We start from the raw sequence: 19,389 nt of genomic DNA, 5'->3' as shown, positions 1-19,389 counted from the left end.
AAATAAGCCAGTCCCCAAAGGACAAATACTATTATGTTTTCCCTGATTTGTGATAATAGAGAACCTAAAAGGTAATCTATAGAAGTGAAATTGACACTCTGAGATGTAATGACATTGAACAGCCCTTGTCTCAACTGTTGAGGAAGTTTTTTTTTTTTCCATAATTTTTTGAACTCTTAGTATAGAGTTAATCATATGTGTATAAAGTTAATTGAATATAGAAATTAGTAAAAAAATAATACTGGGAATGGGAGAGGGATGAGGAAGAGGGTTGGGAGTGTGGGTGGGAGGGTAGGCACTGTGGAAAGAATCACCATGTTCTTAAAGTTGTACTTATGAAAAGTATGAGGTTTGTATTGCTTAAATAAAAGGTTTCTGGGGAAAACAAAACAAAATGAGATGTCACTTCAACTGGACCAGGATGGTTATAACAGAGAAAGACAAGAACAAATGTTAGCAAGGATGTAGAGTATTTGGAACACTCACAACTGTCCTGGTAGGAAATGGTGCCATGACTTTCGAAAACAGTCTAGGATTTCACCCACGATTTAACAGAGATGCCACAGGATCCAGGGTTTCCACTTTTAAGTATATATCTAAGAAATGAAACCTATTTCCGCACATACACTTGAATACAAATACCCATGAAGCATTATGTATTACAGACAAAAGTACAAACAACTCACATGTTCATCACCTGAGGTGTGATAAATAAATGTGGTATATTTATACATGCAATATTATTTGATCATGAAAAGCATTGAAGTTCTGATACACGAACACTTCACCTGAAAACATTCCAAGAAATTGAAACAGTAATAAAGGCCCTCCCAACAAAGAAAAGCCCAGGACCAGATGAATTCACTGCTGAATCCTACCAGACATTTAAAGAAGAACTAACTCCAATTATTCTCAAACTATTCATAACAATTGAAACAGAGGGAATCCTCCCAAATTCTTTCTATGAAGCTAGCATCACCTTAATCCCTAAGCTGGAAAAAGATGCAGCATTGAAAGAAAATTACAGACCAATATCCCTGATGAACATAGACACAAAAATCCTCAATAAAATTCTGGCCAATAGAATGCAACAGAACTTCAGAAAATCATCCACCCAGACCAAGTGGGATTTATCCCTGGTATGCAGGGATGGTTCAATGTTCACAAATCAATCAATGTGATACACCACATTAACAAACTGCAGAAGAAAAATCATATGATTCTCTCAATAGATGCAGAGAAAGCATTTGATAAAATACAACACCCTTTCATGATGAAAACTCTAAGCAAACTGGGTGTAGAAAGAACATTCCGCTATACAATCAAAGCAATTTATGAAAAACTCACGGCCAGCATCCTATTGGATGGGGAAAAGATGGAAGCGTTTCCACTGAGATCTGGTACCAGACAGGGATGCCCACTCTCACCACTGCTATTCAATATAGTTCTGAAAGTTTCAGCCAGAGCCATTAGGCAAGAAAAAGACATTAAAGGGATACAAATTGGGAAGGAAGAAGTCAAATTATCCCTCTTTGCAGATGATATGATTCTTTATTTAGGGGATCCAAAGAACTCTACTAAGAGACTATTGGAACTCATAGAAGAGTTTAGTAAAGTAGCAGGATATAAAATCAATACACAAAAATCAACAACCTTTGTATACACAGGCAATGCCATGGCTGATAAAGAACTTCTAAGATCAATCCCATCCACAATAGCTACAAAAACAATCAAATTCATTGGCATAAACATAACCAAGGATGTTAAAGATCTCTACGATGAGAATTACAAAATCTTAAAGAAATAGAAGAGGATATCAAAAAATGAAGAAATCTTCCATGCTCATGGATTGGAAGAATCAACATCATCAAAATGTCCATGCTCCCAAAAGCAATTTATAGATTCAATGCGATACCAATCAAGATACCAAAGACATTCTTCTCAATCTAGAAAAAATGATGCTGAAATTTATATGAAGACAGCAGAGACCTCGAATAGCGAAAGGAATCTTGTACAACAGAAACAAAGCTGGAGGCATCACAATACCAGATTTCAGGACATACTACAGGGCAGTTGTAATCAAAACAGCATGGTACTGGTACAGAAACAGATGGATAGACCAGTGGAACAGGATAGAAACACCGGAAATCAATATAAACATCTACACCCAACTTATATTTGATCAAGGATCTACAATGAATTCCTGGAGTAAGGACAGTCTATGCAATAAATGGTGCTGGGAAAACTGGATTTCCACGTGAAGCACAAAGTAAGACCCCTACCTTACACCTTACACAAAAATCCACTCAACATGGATTAACGATCTAAATCTATGACTCTATACCATCAAATTATTAGAGAACATTGGAGAAACCCTGCAAGATATAGGCACAGCCAAGACTTCTTGGAAAAGACCCTGGAGGCACAGGCAGTCAAAGCCAAAATTAACTATTGGGATTGCATCAAATTGAGAAGTTTCTGTACTGCAAAAGAAACAGGAAAATGAAGAGGCAACCGAATAATGGGGAAAAAAAAATATTTGCAAACTATGCTACAGATAAAGGATTAATAAACAGAATCTCCAAAGAGATCAAGAAACTCAACAACAACAAAACAAACAACCCACTTAAGAGATGGGCCAAGGACCTCAATAGACATTTTTTTTTTTTTTTTGACAGGCAGAGTGGACAGTGAGAGAGAGAGACAGAGAGAAAGGTTTTCCTTTTGCCGTTGGTTCACCCTCCAATGGTCGCCGCAGCCAGCACGCTGCAGCCGACACACCGCGCTGATCTAAATGCCGGAGCCAGGTGCTTCTCCTGATCTCCAATGGGGTGCAGGGCCCAAGCACTTGGGTCATCCTCCACTGCCCTCCCTGGCCATAGCAGAGAGCTGGCCTGGAAGGGGGCAACCGGGATAGAATCCGGTGCTGCGACTGAGACTAGAACCTGGTGTGCTGGCGCCGCAAGGCAGAGGGTTAGCTTATTGAACCGCAGTGCCGGCGTAATAGACATTTTTCAAAAGAGGAAATCCAAATGGCCAACAGACACATGAAAAAATGTTCAGGATCACTAGCAATCAGGGAAATGCAAATCAAAACCACAATGAGGTTTCACCTCCACCCTGGTTAGAATGGCTCACATTCAGAAATCTACCAACAACAGATGCTGGAGAGGATGTGGGGAAAAAGGGACACTAACCCACTGTTGGTGGGAATGCAAACTGGTTAAGCCACTGTGGAAGTCAGTCTGGAGATTCCTCAGAAACCTGCATATAACCCTACCATACAACCCAGCCATCCCACTCCTTGGAATTTACTCAAAGGAAATTAAATTGGCAAACAAAAAAAGCTGTCTGCACCTTAATGTTTATTGCAGCTGAATTCACAATAGCTAAGGCCTGGAATCAACCCAAATGCCCATCAACAGTAGACAGGATAAAGAAATTATGGCAAATGTACTATACAGCAGTCAAAAACAATGAAATCCGGTCATTTGCAACAAAATGGAGGAATCTGGAAAACATCATGCTGAGTGAAATAAGCCAGTCCCGAAGGGACAAATATCATACGTTCTCCCTGATCGGTGACAACTAACCGAGCACCAAAAAGGAAACCTGTTGAAGTGAAATGGACACTATGAGAAACAGTGACTTGATCAGCCCTTGTCCTGACTTAATACTTTATCCTTTTTAGTATTTTTTGTCCTACTTAATGCTATTGGTTGAACTCTGTAATTAATACACAATTATTCTTAGGTGTTTAAATTTAACTGAAAAGTGATCTCTGTTAAATATAAGAGTGGGAATAAGAGAGGGAGGAGATGTACAATTTGGGACATGCTCAATTGGACTTGCCCCAAATGGTAGAGTTAGAAACGTGTTGGGGTATTCCAGTTCAATCCCATCAAGGTGGCATGTACCAATGCCATCTCACTGGTCCAAGTGATCAGTTTCAGTTCACAATTGATCATAATGATAGGATTAAGAGTCAAAGGGATCACATAAACAAGACTAGTGTCTGCTAATACTAACTGATAGAATTAAAAAGGAGAGAACGATCCAACATGGGAAGCGGGATACACAGCAGACTCATAGAATGGCAGATGTCCTAAACAGCACTCTGGCCTCAGAATCAGCCCTTAAGGCATTCAGATCCAGTTAAAAAAGCCCATGGGAGTATTTCAGGCATGGAAAGCCAAGACACTCTGGAAAAAAAATAAAAATAAAAAGACCTAAATGAAAGATCTCTGCGAGTGAGATCCCAGTTGAAAGAATGGGCCATCAAAGAAGGAGGTACCTTTCTCTGAAGGAAGGAGAGTACGTCCACTTTGACTATGACCTTGTCTAAATAAGATCAGAGTCAGCGAACTCAAAAGGCTTCCATAGCCTTAGCAACTCATGACAAGAGCCTAGGGGGATTACTGATGCCATAAATAAGAGTGTCAATTTGTTAAGTCAACTACAGGAGTCACTGTGCTCATACTCCTTATGTAGGATCTCTGTCCTTAATGTGTTGTACAATGCGAATTAATGCTATTACTAGTACTCAAACAGTACTTTACACTTTGTGTTTCTGTGTGGGTACAAACTGTTGAAATCTTTACTTAATATATACTAAATTGATCTTCTGTATATAAAGATAATTGAAAATGAATATTGGTGAAGAATGGAATGGGAGAGGGAGCGGGAGATGGGAGGGTTGCTGGTGGGAGGGAAGTTATGGGGGGGAAAAGCCACTGTAATCCATAAGCTGTACTTTGGAAATTTATATTTGTTAAATAAAAGTTTAAAAAAAAACATGAGTGGGCATCCTTGTCTTTTTCCAGATCTCAGTGATAATGCTTCCAACTTTTCCCAATTCATTAGGACATTGGAAGTAGGTTTGTCTTAAATTCCATTGATTGTTTTGAGGAATGTTCCTTGCATACCCAAATTTCTTAAAGTTTCATGATAAATGGGTGTTGTGTTTTATCTAATGCTTTCTGTGTATCTGTTGAGATAATTATGGTTTTTGTTCTTCAGTTTGTTAATGTGATGTTTCACATTGGTTGTTTGCCAATGTTGAACCATCCCTGCATACCAGGGATAAATCCCACTTGGTCTGGGTGGATGATCTTTTTGATGTGTTGTTGGATTCGATTGGCTGGTATTTTGTTAAGGATCTTTTTGCATCTGTGTTCATCAGGGAAATTGTTCTGTAATTTTCTTTCTATGTTGTATCTTTTGCTGGTGTAAGAATAAAGGTGATGCTGGCTTCATAGGAGGAGTTTGGGAGGATTCCCTCTCTCTCAGCTTTTTTTAATAGCTTGAAAATATTGGAAGTTAGTTCTTTAAATGTATGGCAGAATTCAGCAGCAAAGCCATCCGGTCCTGGGCCTTTTTTTGTTGTTGGGAGGGTCTTTATTAATGATTCTATCTGGCTTGGTTATTGGTCTGTTTAGATATTCTATGTCTTCATGGCTCAATTTAGGTAGGTTGTATGTGTCTAGGAATCTTAATTTCTTCTCAGTTACCCAATTTGTTGGCATCCAGCTCTTTGTAGTAATATCTGATGATTCTTTTTATTTCTGTGGTGTCTGTTGTTACATTTCCTTTCTCATCTCTTATTGATTTGGTTCTTTCTGTTTTTTGTTTGTTTAGTTAGAATGATGGTGTGTCAATTTTACTTCTTCAAAAAACCAGCTGTTCGTTTTGCTAATCTTTTGTATTTTTTTGGTTTCTGTTTTGTTTATTATCTAATTTTAATTATTTTTATACTAGTCTTGGGTTTGGTTTGCTGTTGATTTTCTAGGTCCTTCAGGTGCATTGATAGCTCATTTATTTGATGCCTTTCCATTTTCTTGGTGTAGGCACCAACTGTTATAGTCTTTCCTTTTATCACTGCTTTTTCTGTGTCCCCTAAGTTTTGATATGTTGTATTGTCATCTTAATTTGTTTCCAGAACTTTTTGATTTCTTCAGTGACCCACTGTTCATTCAGTAGCTTGTTGTTCAATCTCCATGTTTTCTAGAGATTCCTCATTCCATTGTGATCAGAGAAGATGCATGGTATGATACTAATTTTTTAATTCGCTGAGACTTGCTTTGTGGCCTAGCATGTATTCTATCCTAGAGAAAGTTTCATGTACTGGTGAGAAGAATGTGTATTCTGCAATTGTAGAATAGAAAGTTCTGTAGATCTCCATTAGGTCTATTTGGTCTATAGTGTAGATTAACTCTGTTTTTTTCCTTGCTGATTTTCTGTCTGGTTGATCTGTCCATTGCTGAAAATGGAGTATTGAAGTTCCCCATTACTATTGTATTGGAGTCTATGTCGCCATTTAGATCTATTAACATTTATTTTAAATAGCTAGGTGCCCTGGAATTAGGTGTATGCATATACATTTATAATAGTCACATGTTTCTGTTGAATTGATCCCTTAATCAGTACATACTGCCCTTCTCCATCACTTTTAAATTTTCTATAATTATTTCACTAAAAAAGTCTTCTAATCTATTATCTCCATGCTTTCAAGAATTCGCAAAACCCATATCTTGGTTTGTTTGATAGTATCCCATAAATCTCTGTTAGTGTTTTTTAGTTTTCTAATTCCTTGGTTTTTTTGGTTTTTTTGTTTGTTTGTTTGTTTGTTTTGTTTGTTTTTGCAGTCTAATTGTAAAATTTCCAGCGATTTGTCTTCTAACCTGGATATTCTTTATTCTACCTTTTTGAGTTTGGTGTTAAGGCCTTCCACTGCATTTTTTGTTACATTGAATTCTTCATTTCTAATATTTCATTTTGATTTCTCTTTAAAAATCTCAATTTCATGAGAACAATTTTTATTCGTGTCATGTATGGATTTCTTTAGTTTATCTATTTGAATCTGATTACCTGTAAGTAATCCTATGATCAATTTTTTGAATTCCATTTTTGGCATTTCTTCAGTCTCTTGATCTTCACATTCTAGTATTGATGTGTTATGTTCTTTTGGGGGCATCTTGTTGTCTTCCTTAGGCTTGTATCTTGAATTTGCTGTGTTTATTATTAGGCATTTTTGGAGGTACTTGGTATTGTAGTTTTTCCCTGTGATGGCTTTTATCTTTGAACTGTGCCTCTCTGGCTTAGTAGAGTCTGCTCTTTCAGTGACTACCCTGAGGCATGTGCTGGGTGTGGTCAGGGAGCTGTGTTCAGTGCACCAGGGTGAGGGGAGCATCCCAGGTGACACCCAGTTGGGTGTGATAAGTTTCCCTCTATCTTTTTTTTTAATCAGAGGGGATGTTTGTTCTGTTTTGTTGTCGTATTCTCATGGTCACCTTCTCTCCTCAAAGGAAACCAGTGCCTGGGCCCTAGCCCCAGTGGGTACAATATTCATCCACGTCGCCACAGGTACCACACAGAGGATCCATGCAGTCCTCAGTGTGAGCCTGGATCATGCAGTAATGACCCACAGCAGGGAATTGGAGCCCAGAGCATGTTGAGCCACTAAAAGCCACGCCCTGCACTCTGCCACACAGCCACAGTGTCTTCACTGTCCCAGCACACAAAGCTAGTACCTTTACTTGCCCCAGCCCCCGTCACTTCTCCCAGCCAGACTCAGACATCTCATCTCGGCTGGTTGCTGGGAGCGTGGAAACCAGCTGGTACAGCTATTAACGAATGTACAAAATGGTACCTACCCTCTTGGCTAGTTACAGGATGCTGATACCAGGTGGTTTGGGAGAGAGAAATGTGACCCCTTTTTTCCTCTAGGTTAGCAGGTACACTGTCCCCCACAGGGCTCCAGGTCGAGCTCACGCCACACTCTTCCCTCAGCTTTATCACCAGTTTCTTGGGCTTCTGCAGTCTGGTCTCACCTCACTCTCCAAAGTCCTGAGTTGTGCGTGTCCACACTCTCCTCATGGGTCACAGTGTCCCTGTAATTTGCATCGAGTTTCCTCCCTAACTCTTCTTTCTGGTTAATTTTTAGTTTTGCTTCTGGGCTGATCTTGATGAGATATAGGAAGCACTGCTGAAAATAAAACACCAACTTGCTTGCCCACATGTGGGTTTTCCATCATCTAACGCCACCCACCCACAAGGGAGACCCAGATGGAGTTCTTGGATCCTGGCTTTTTCTTGGCTCAGCCTTGGCTGTTGCAGACATTTGGATGGAAGATCTCTCTCTCTCTCTCTCTCTCTCTCTCTCTCTCTCTCTGTGTGTGTGTGTGTGTGTGTCTTCATGTCTCTCTGTCTTGCAAAATACATATAGATTTTTTAATTTTATTAAACTCTGGGGCCAGCACTGTGGCGTATTGGCTAAAGCCACCGCCTGCAGTGCTGGCATCTCATGTGGATGCCTGTTTGAGTCCTGGCCACTCCACTTCCAATCCAGCTCTCTGCTATGGCCTGGGAGGGCAGTGGAGGATGGCCCAGGTCCTTGGGCTCCTGCACCCATCCACGTGGGAGACCTGGAAGAAGCTCCTGGCTCCTGGCTTCAGATTGACACAGCTCCAGCCGTTGTGGCCATCTGGGGAGTGAACCAGTGGATGAAGAACTTCTCTCTCTCTGCCTCTCCTTCTCTATGTAACTCTATCAAATAAATAAATCTTAAAGTTTTTTATTAAACTCAGGGCTTTTTATTAGACTTTTTATTATTATGTTTATTACCAACATTCAGAATGCCCGAATCCTGCCATTCTGCTGTTACCTAACCAGAGCATGTTTCCTGAGAAGACATTAACAAGAAACAAGATAGTACTCAAACTACCACTTTATTCCAAGCTACACGACCACCTGGCATCCCTTTGAAAGACTAATGAAGACCATTTGGTCTAAATGCTGCTGTCCCTGGCAGGACAGCACAGGACTGTGGGCCAACTCTATGCTTAGCACCAGAGTAGCTGGACGTTGCTGGTGAAAGAGACCAAGGGAGGTAGGGCCCAGAGAGATTATTGATTGATTGTTTTAGGAAAGTTGTAAGGAAAACTTAATGCTGCTTCCTAGGTTGTGGGCTAAACCGTGTTTGGTAATTGGCTATGTCATTCACTAAGGCAGGAAGAGTGGAGAAACAGCATGTTTTGGGGATGCATAAAGCTGAAATTCAAGGGTGGGCTTTTTGTTTGTTTGGTTTTGTTTTTGGCTAAGTTAACTTTCGGGTGCCTGAAGACAATCAAATGAACATTTAAGATATTATTTAGAGAAATGAGTTTGCAGTCTCAGTAAGGCAGACATCAGTACTTTGTAGGAAGAGGGAAGACAGTGTCTCAATGACTCTGTCCTTGGCCAAACTGGAGTGAGGCTCCTCAGAGCCTCATGCCTAGGCTTCATCCTTGCCCTGTGAGAAATGCAACTCTCAAGTGTTTCTTCCACTCCCTAAGGGACTTGGACAAGCACAGCTTCAACAACTCGAGGGCACAGCGTTAGGATGGTGACCCCTGCACCTTTAAGTTCCTGCTAAGAAAGACCAGTGCTGCCAAAATAATGTATTCTTTGTTGCAGGCAAAACTTGAACATAGGCTCTGTTCTCACTTTTCTTAGAACATTTAGCAACTTGCCAGTGTGAAACTTCCAGAAGAAAATAGGGGAAAACTTCTTGACATTGGTTTTGGAATTAATTTTTTGTATATGACCCCAAAATCACTAGCAGAAAAAAGCAAAAGTAATCAAATGGAACTACAACAAACCCAAGTTCTACACAGCAAAAGAAAAGAGTAAAAAACCCACCTACAGAATGGGCGAAAATATTTGCAAGTCATTTGTCCAATAAGGAGTTAATACCAAAATAAGGAACTGATACAACTCAATATAAAAGAGAACTGAGGGGCCTGCATTTTGGCACAGCAGGTTTAGCCTCTGCCTGCGATGCTGGCATCCCGTATGGGCACCAGTTCGAGACCTGACTGCTCCACTTCTCTGATCCAGCTCCCTACTGATGGCCTGGGAAAGAAGTGGAAGGTGGCACAAGTGCTTGGGCCCCTGCATCTATGTGGGAGACCTGGAAGAAGCTCTGCCTCCAGGCTTTGGCCTAGACCAGCCCTGGCTGTTGTGGCCATTTGGGGAGTAAACCAGTGGATGGACAATTCTCCCCAACCACCCCCCTCCTCCTCTCTAACTCTGCCATTCAAATAGTTTTTTTTTTTAAAGAGAACCAATTAGACAATTGGCGAATGACTTAAGTAGACACTTCGAAAAAGAAGTAATTGAGGTGGCTAGCAAGAAGATGAAAAGCTGCACATCAACATCTCTAGTCATTGAGGAAATGCAAATTATAACCACAAAGAAGTATCTCGCATCTGTCAGGACTACTGTTATCAACAGCACAAAAGACAAGTGTTGGTGAGGATGTGGAAAAGGGGACCTGTGTACACTGTTGGTGGGAATGCAAATTATTGCAACCATTATGGAAAAGAGTATAGTGATTCCTCAAAAAATCAAAAATAAGATGAGCAGCATTTCCACTTTTGAGTAGACATCCAAAGAACTGAAAACAGGATCTCAAAGAGGTGTCTGCACTCCCATGTTTATTGGAACATTATTTGTAATAGTCAAGAGAGTGAAATGTATTATTCAACAGATAAACAGTTGAATATTATTAATATTAACTGAGTATTAATATTAATGTATTAATTGAATATTATCATATTAATTGAATATTAATATTAAATGTATTATTCAACAGATAAACAGTTAATTGAATATTATTAATATTATTAATTGAATATTATTCAGGTTTAAAGAGAGAGAAATGCTGCCATTTGTGACATGATTGGAACTGGAAGACATGTTGAATGAAATAAGCCAAACTTAGAAACACTGCATGAGCTCACATGTGAATTCTCCAATAGACTCATAGAAGCACAGAGTAGAATGGTAATTGCCAGGGGCTGGAGGGAAGGGGGAATGGGGTGATATTTATCAAAGAATACATCATTTCAGGTATGCAAGATGCGCTCAAATGTACAGCATGGAGATGATAATAAAAGATAGTGTATTCTGTACTTACACATTTCATTTAGCAGAGTTTGAGCTCAGGTTGCACTGAGGTTTCTGCACTGGTGCAGTAGCATTGAACAAAACCTGTCTTGCCATTTTAAACAAATTCTGGTGCAAAGTTTTCTTGAATGAGAGCTAATGCAGAGCCCTGAGGTAGAAATATTTAGAGGGTTGCAAAAGAAGAAGGAGTAAGCAAAGAATGAGGAAGAGCAACCAGAAAGGTGCAATGAAAACCAGTAGCGCGTTTAGTCATTTTGCAGATATGAGGGTAAGGTGGAGGGAACAATAGTCAGTTGTGGGATGATGATGGAGATAAGAACAGAGAAGTGTCCAACGTTTTAGCAACAAGGAGGTCATTTGAGACCTTGACAGCAGCAATTTCTGTTGAGTGATGGTGTTTGCCAGATTGACAAAAATGTGAGATGTACACAATTCCTTGAGAAGTTTTTTTGGAGGAGTAATGGGGAAATGGGACCATAAACCAGAAAATAGAGCTGTTAAAGACGGAAGACTTAAGGTCATGTTTGCATGCTGATTAGTATGATACAGAATGCAAGAGAGAGAAATCGATAGAGAACAAAGGGGAGATACTGGCAGGAATTGGATCCTGAAGAAGATGAAGGCATTATGCCCAGCACAGATGGGAAGTTGGCCTTCAGTGAGGAGAAAGAGCATTTTAATTGTAACCAGAAGATCAGGAAGACTATCAGATGGAATGTAGCTTTGGTGGCAGGAAGATGAGAGCGCTCAGTTTCCTCGGCAGATGATTAAGGGAAGTCATTGTTGCTGAACAATTCCTGCTTCGTCTTGCACTTCTGCATGTCTCAGGAGCCAAGGTGTTGCCTTTATTCTGCACTAACTTTTCCAGGATGAAGTATAGCAAGAAAATTTGGAAGACAGAGATAGCATCTCCATTTAGAGCCTTGGGCAGAAATACTTACTGTCCAGTGTAGTAATGATAATAGTTCCTTCCAGGGTCAAAGTCAGGTAGGCGTAACAGATCTGGGTTCCCTAAAATCAGGTTTCTCCTATGTAATGAAAACCACTGTGTGTGTGAGCATTCCCTGTCCCTCTTTCATTATCTCAGAGTGCAATAAAACAATGCAATGTTTTCACTTGTCCAGGTAAATAAAGTCTTTGGTCTCTGATCCAAGCAGCATCCTGTCTTCTGCCAGCATCCTTGCAATGCAGACTAACTTGTTAAATTGCAATTAAGGTAAAATATCAAGTCCTTCAAAGTTCTTGACATCAACTGAGAGTGGGAGGTGGGATATGGGAAGATTGAAGAGAAAAGAAAGGACCAAATAGTTGTTTCGGAGAGCAGGAGAATCGACTAATTAAGCAGAGGCTGAACAGCCATTTGAGGTTTTGTAGTCATGAGCCTGAAGTGCAATGGGTCAGCCCCATTGCATTTTTATCTCCAACAGCATTCGGCTGCATCAGGTAATGATGTGGACAAGGCAGATGCTCATCGTAATGTGGCTGGCCTCACTCAGTGACTGCCCCTGGGCGTGGACACTTAGTAAATCTCCACTGGGTTAAAGGAAGGAAGGAGGATCCAGAAAGGAAGCAGTCTGTTAGCTGCAGCTCATGCCATCAAGGGCATGCCTCCACCCTCATCATTTCAGTGCCCACTGGTTGGCTGCCTACTGTTAGCCCTTGGATATCCTTGCCTGAAGTCTCTGGCCCCTGGAGCCCGCCTACATTACCCGCACTGTGCAGTAGGGAAGAAGGAAATGGCATTCTGCCCAGGAGTATTAACTGCCAGAAGTTCATCTCTCTCCCTCCTGTGTGTGTGTGTGTGCGTGCGCACGTGCACTTTCTGCTTCCTCTTCTGTCGGATGAGATGGCTCTGCAGTGTGTATCCTGCCCTGCCTCCCAAAGTCCTCTGGTAGTATGTGTTCCAGCTGCCCACAGAGGTAATTGACAACAACACAGCCTTCACGGGTGCCTCTCCTTGCTTATTTCTTCACCCTCCTCATGGTGCTGTCTCTGTTTTTCTTCATCTCCCAGATAAACTACTTGCCCCCACATCCTTGTCTAAGGGCCCTTGGCTGAGAGAACCCAAATTTAGGTCATTGGTAAGTTCACATTGTTGAAAGATTCCAAAGTGTTGGATTCATCCAAAGATGCTCATTGCACAGTTTCTCTTGAAGGTTGGGAAAGATATTAACTCTTGGTTTGGCACCAAGATTTTAATTTCTTACAGTGTTGCCAGCTTCAGAGTATTTTCATGGCATGAAAAAGCAAATACTGAACCTTTAGAATCTCTGCTTTCCTGTGTGACTGGGGAGCAAGCAGAAACTTGGTGTTGTATCTGTGGGACTTGGGAATGTAAGAGGTGATGTGAACCAGAAAATGTGTGTTCTCTTTGGACATGCAGAGAGCTTCTAACAGCACGTTGCTTTTTGCCTGGCTTGCAGTTAAGTCTCAGTATTGAATGGGTTTGTGGATGGAATTTCAGGTTTCTACAATCACTGTGATGTTAAACTACCTGTGTCACAGTGGGCATTTGGATCCTCAATTTCCAGCCACTGGAATCAAACCAAGTTTTAAAAAATCAAGTCTGGGGCCAATGCTGTGGTGCAGCGGGTTAACACCCTGGCCTGAAGTGCCAGCATCCCATCTAGGCACTGGTTCTAGTCTCGGCTGCTCCACTTCTGATCCAGCTCTCTGCTATGGCCTGGGAAAGCAGTGGAAGATGGCCCAAGTCCTTGGGCCCCTGCACCTGCATGGGAGACCCAGAAGAAGCTCCTGGCTTCGGATCGGCACAGCTCTGGCTGATGCAGCCAGTTGGTGAGTGAACCATCGGATGGAAGACCTTTCTTTCTCTTTGCCTCTCCTCTTTCTGTGTAGCTCTGACTTTCAAATAAAAATAAATATTTTTTAAAAAATCATGTCTAGGACACAGTGACTCCTCGTGGTACTTGCCATGGCACATGGCCACTCAATGACAAAGGTGGCAAGAATATTTTTGAGGGCAGATACTAGAAGAGCCATCATCTCAGTCCTTAGCATACATCATTGGGGGATTACTAGCAACTTGTCAGTGATGCCATAAGCTGATGAAATACACTCTTATTTTTTTTTAACAACAAGTAGCTTTCAGACATGGAGCTCAGAGTGCTTTGCCCTGCATTGGATCTGTCTCACCTTTACAGACGTCTCATGTGCCAGCATCTATAAGTAAAGATTTCTTAAAAGCAAAACAGACGTGTTGATTGGAGGATTTATTGTGCACTACAGTGAGTATAAAGTGCCCGTGTCTGCCTTTGCCCATTGCACATGCACATGTGAGTTGGCAAACATCACAATGCACGTGGGCAAGGTTCTCAATGCCTCAGTTCCCTCTGAGCCTTTGCTAAATCTGCAACAGGCCAGAGAGGCTGAGAGCCAACAGGGGGTAAGGAAGTGAAGGAGTGGACCTACAGGGTGTGCTTGTCATGCTCTGGAATCTCTCTTCCATGGAGTGGCCTGGTCCCCAGGGAACCAAGCGACTTGCCCAGAAACCTTCTGGTTCTTCTCTGACCCTCCTTGTGGGACGTGGCCTCCTCGCTGTTCTCCTCGGAGCTGGAGCCTAGGGAAGAGGCCGCGGGCCCTCCTTGCATGCCATCTTCACAGGACACCCGCAGGCCCTGGCATTCTTGCCTGCCTGGTGACTTGAGGCTTTGGTTAAAAGACGCAGAGGCCATGCACTCCGCAGCCACCTGGTCACAGGCACACAGCAGCTTCTGGCACAGGCTATGCCCAGCACCTTAGAGAGCAAGAGCAGAGCAGCAGACATGAGGCAACGTGGGGAGGCACAGGAAGGCGGCTGCGGCCACCACACTGCCCCTTGAGCCCCTTCCCCTTCACCCCCACCTTCTCTGCCTTGCTGGCTCTGGGCATCTGAAACGCTGTCTGTGGGGAGGCGTCCACCCTTCTCTTGCTGGGAAGGCCCTCTGCAAGTCCTACGCTCAGCTTTCTCCTTGGATTAATCCACGCTGGTCCAGCAAGACTAGCCTGGCACCCCTCCTCCAGGAAGCTTTACGAAGCCTCTTGTTTAACGAAGGGACTTTCCTGTGGGCTCCCTCAGATCCCCTCTAGGCTGCAGTCAGCACAGGTTGGGTTACCACAATGGACGCTATCTGCTTAGCTTTCGCTTTGGCCCTTGGGCTGCACGGGGACCCTTAAAGGCAGAGGCCACGTATCCCAGCACCTCACTTTGTCTTAGAAAGTGTTTCTGGTGTTAGTGTCCAGGAGATATGTGTGGGCCTAAACTGCTACTCCCTGCTTCTCTGAACCAGCATCTCCCCAATTATCAAATGTAAACTCCGACCACCTTGTTTTAATACGGCCTGATAAAATACAAGAGGAGCAGTTAAATTTGAGTTTTGGATAAACTTCAGCAAGTTCATGGCACTGGAGTGGAAAGTTTATTTTGTTGCAAAAACATTTTGAAATCCATACATATGTGAGGTCTTCAGAAATGTTGTGGAAAATATATATTTGGCTTTCAAAAATTTTTGCACCTAAAAATCTTTTAATTTCATTTTTTCCAAAAACATTTCGAAGTACCCTGATACATCTAAAAATATGTTTGCTTAGGATAGAGTTAGACTAAAAATTATTTATTGTTTATCTGAAATGCAAATTTAATTGGGCTTTATGTATTTTTATTTGCCATATCTGGCAAACCTGCCCAATTTCTTTAATGCCTAAGTTATATTCAGTAGGGGTAGTGTCAATCAAGTGAAAATAATGTGGCTGGAAGGTGCTAGACACAGATAAGCTTTTTGCAGTCATCATTATTATCTGTAGTTGTCAATGCAACAAATATTTACTTATTTGTAAATCTAATCCCACTGTGAAGTGTCCCTCAGTGAGATTTTTTTCTCTATTGACCACACAAACACTCCAAACCTCCTAACCTGGTTTCCACACCAGTGACGGACATGCTGGTGGCACTTTAGCTTTGGGAAGCAGCAGGACGAGAGGAGACAGGCGGAGGTAAGGGCAGCATGAGGACACTCACGGGCCCTGTTCTCCAGATCCACTCCGTCCTGCTCTGCTCTCAGAGTCAAGACAACACACAGCAGGCTCTGAGAAGCCTTCATCCCTCATTAACCACCTGGCGGCCCCTGTGCAGGATACTGCTCGCAGCTCGTAGAGGGCAGGCTCCCGTGCAGTGACCACCCTCCCTAGTAGCTCCTGAGTGGATAGTGGAGGGGAGACAATGTGCTCCAGCCGAGCAGGCGAGACCTTCTGGCCTGACTGTATCATGTGACAGTAACAATCCAGCCCTGTCACTCACATGCTCTAGACCCACCAGGGGCTCCTCCTCCCCTGTGGGACAAGCTGTAAACTGTTCAGTCTTGCACACAGGTGCTTTGGGTTAATGCTGTGGCTCCTGTCTCTCTCCCCAGCTTCCACTTTGCACCACCACCAGCCCCTCGGCCAGCAATGCAGAATCACGGTAGTTCTGAGATACCAGGCATTCCCCGAACACCATGGTCTTTCTCTTTTCCCTTTGCTTGGGACATCCATGCCCAATGTGACCACCCAGGAACCTGTTAACCTCTTGTCTAATCTCAGCTTGCTACCTCTTCTGACTGCTCCCAAATTCTCTGGTCTTCTCTGCCATACTGCACAGTCAAACCTCCTTTGCTTGCACTCGCCAGGAACCTGCACTGTTAGCACTTGTCACGTGAGATTAGAATGGTCTCCTGTCTGTCTTCCTGCCCAGTGATTCAAGGCAAGGATCAGGTAGGTCCATTATGTTCTTGACTTCTGATGAAAGTTTGCTGGGTGAACAGCTGAAAGAATGAGTGGGTGAGTGAGCGACTGAGTGACATGGAAGCACGCCACTCCTGGGACAAGAGCCACGCATGGTGGAGCAAGGCAAGATGGTGGCACACTGTGCCAAAGGGGTGCAACGCAGGGAGGAGGACCCACTGAAGGCTATGCCAGCGGCTTCCCGGCGACGAAGGAGGAGGGGAAGGAAGCTTCCAGGCTCCTGTGAACTTGTAGGGGAGGCCTTTCCTTTCAACTGCAAAGACATCTGCTGATGTGGATGAGGGCGGGGAGCCAGAGGAGGCAGACAAGGCCATCCTCAAGCAAGCCTGATTTGCAGTCAGGCGGGATGCTTACCTGGCGTCGGGGTTGGGATGACAGTTTTCAGATTGGTCTCTGCCTGAAGTTCTGAATGGGACCCCAGGCTCGACAACAGGCGGAAGTGGGGCTGAGCACCCACCTCTCGCTCCAGTCAGAGCCTTCCCACTGTGTATGGGGAAAAGGGTTCTCAGGAAAAGAAAACATACTTTGAAGCCCATTGAGATAGTGAAGGGTCAGTTCTAGTCTGAGAAAATAGGGTTTTACAGTACAGATCCCAATTCTACCACTTATTTCTAGCTGTGTGATCTTGGGCCTAGCTCCCCTGTGAAATGGGAAGAGTGACAGTGGTACCTCAAGGATCATCGTGAGGACTAACTCTGTCCATAGGTCCAAATAACTTAAAATAGCACATAATGTGTGCTCCATAAGCGTGAGCCGGTGATAGTATTCCCAGCCTGTTCTGAACTGACGTTGTGACCTTACACAACCCAGTGTCCCAAAACTCGGTCTCCCAGCAGCGGACTAGGTGTAATAACGTCGCCCCAGAGCTCTGAGAGTGCTGGGTCACGTTCTAGAGGAGGAAGTGCCTGGGAAGCCGTCCGACACGTGAGCTCACAGGTGCTCAGCTGGAGAAAGCACTGATCCCCGAGCAGGTGAACAGCACTTACACTTGGGGGTGTGATCCTCGCACACGACCGCTGAGCGGGGAAGCCTCTCGGGCAGGCAGCCCAGCCTTCTCATCTGCTCCAGGCAGCAGTGGTGGGACAAACAGCACCTAAGACCAAGGAGAAACCTTACTGCCCCGAGTTCCAGTTCATTAACCCAGGATCCCTGCCTGAGGCCAGCTTCTCCCAAGCTCCCTGTAGCCTCAAGAGAAGACAGTGCCTCCTCGTCGGTGCACATACGACTGACTCCTGCGCACCCAGAGCCGGACTGTGTGCTGGTTCGGGTTGTGTACTGCATAAAACACTGCATGTAGGGCAGTATCATTCATTCCACATGCGTCTGATTATTTACAAATTTTCTTGTATTTTTGTGATGACTGTTGATGATAAAGAGCAATTTGCATATTTATTACACCAGTAGATGGAGATAAAGAGTCTTGAAGAAGAGGCAGCTTTTTTAAGTTTACCCAGAGGTTTCATATGAGTTAGCACTAACCCCACTCCCTCCTTTTACAGAATAAAACAGTTAATCCCCATCAAAGGACACCCTCTTTGCCCTCAGCCTTTTAAGAGGGGAGAGTCACTAACCTGAGTGTTAATGAAGAGCTGTGTCTAGCCAAGTAGAACCTCAGAGGAGACAAAGGGATGAATCAGTGTTTGGCTTTTGCAGTTCACCCATTGGGGCCTAATTTAGCCTCACAAGCTCGGTGTCAGCTCTGGCCAGATGGACATCCTTAGACTGCAACCAACAGGGAGCTGCAAGTGCTCCCTGAATCCATTCTTCCCTGCCCTTTCATAATGCTCACTCCGTCTTAGCACAGCGCAGGCAGGGCTGTCACATACTCTCGCAGTTTCTCCACAGTCCTTGTCCTCAGCCCCATGTCAGCTTTACCCTCCAGTCCTCACTGCCTGCTGTTGGAAGAGCCACCTTGCTCACAATGGCTCAAGCTCATCGCCTGCCCCGTTTGGCTGTTAGTACGAAAGAGCAGGTGATCTTGTGTGTACATTTGTTAGGGTTGGATGAGAGTAGATAATTAATATATCACCTAAAGACTGAGTGATTCAGACAATGTACATGTTCACAATACTCATGAAAATCACAGAAATCGTGCATGATGTACAGTAGACTTGGCATAGCCAAGGGTTTCCTCCTGTGACTTTTAGTTTTTCAGTTTCTTCCTAAGGACATGAAAGAAGCCATTTCCTAGCTTACTTGCCTGACTGGTCAAATTTCACGTTTTTGTGCGATGGGTTCTGTCACCAGGAAACAACTATGCTAGGCAGTGGGGACATAAATGTGATTAAACCCAAATAAACCAGGCCAGCTGCTTGTGGTCAATAGGGCCTCCCATAATGGAGAGGATGAAATCATCTCCACTCCCTTCACCTGGGGCTCAGTAGTGTACAGCGACTGCCCCTGGCTGGATTCCTGTCTTTGGCCTTATCTCTCTGAGTGCTTGGGACACAGGAATCGTGACATGGAGTTGTTTTCTTTATCTCAAAGAGCAGACACCGTGTTGTTGAGCTGCTGATTATGAACACGCTTATGATTCCACAGTGTGACATCTTTGATAGGTAAAAACTTCCTTAGTCCTCTGGTGAGAGGTCAGTTTTGAAGGTTGCTTGTGCAGCACAGCCGCTGATGTCCTTCACTGAAAGTCTGGAGGGGTGGAATTAGGGGCAA

At 43.4% G+C, this 19,389-nt stretch overlaps 1 protein-coding gene across 1 annotated transcript in view; it reads right to left on the bottom strand.

Moving 5' to 3' along the window:
- Window positions 1–14,372: 14,372 nt before the first annotated feature.
- The window catches only part of OC90 (otoconin 90), a 36,249-nt gene continuing 31,232 nt past the window's right edge, over window positions 14,373–19,389 (bottom strand). The window contains exons 12-13 of the mRNA XM_062189416.1: window positions 17,709–17,815; window positions 14,373–14,701 (exon numbers count right to left, since the gene is read on the bottom strand). Of these exons, the coding sequence (XP_062045400.1) occupies window positions 14,373–14,701; window positions 17,709–17,815 (436 nt within the window). The remainder of the gene's footprint in view (window positions 14,702–17,708; window positions 17,816–19,389) is intronic.

Source organism: Lepus europaeus, chromosome 4, assembly GCF_033115175.1.
Source record: "Lepus europaeus isolate LE1 chromosome 4, mLepTim1.pri, whole genome shotgun sequence".
NCBI classification, from domain to species: domain Eukaryota; kingdom Metazoa; phylum Chordata; class Mammalia; order Lagomorpha; family Leporidae; genus Lepus; species Lepus europaeus.
This window is presented reverse-complemented; position numbering and strand designations above follow the sequence as displayed.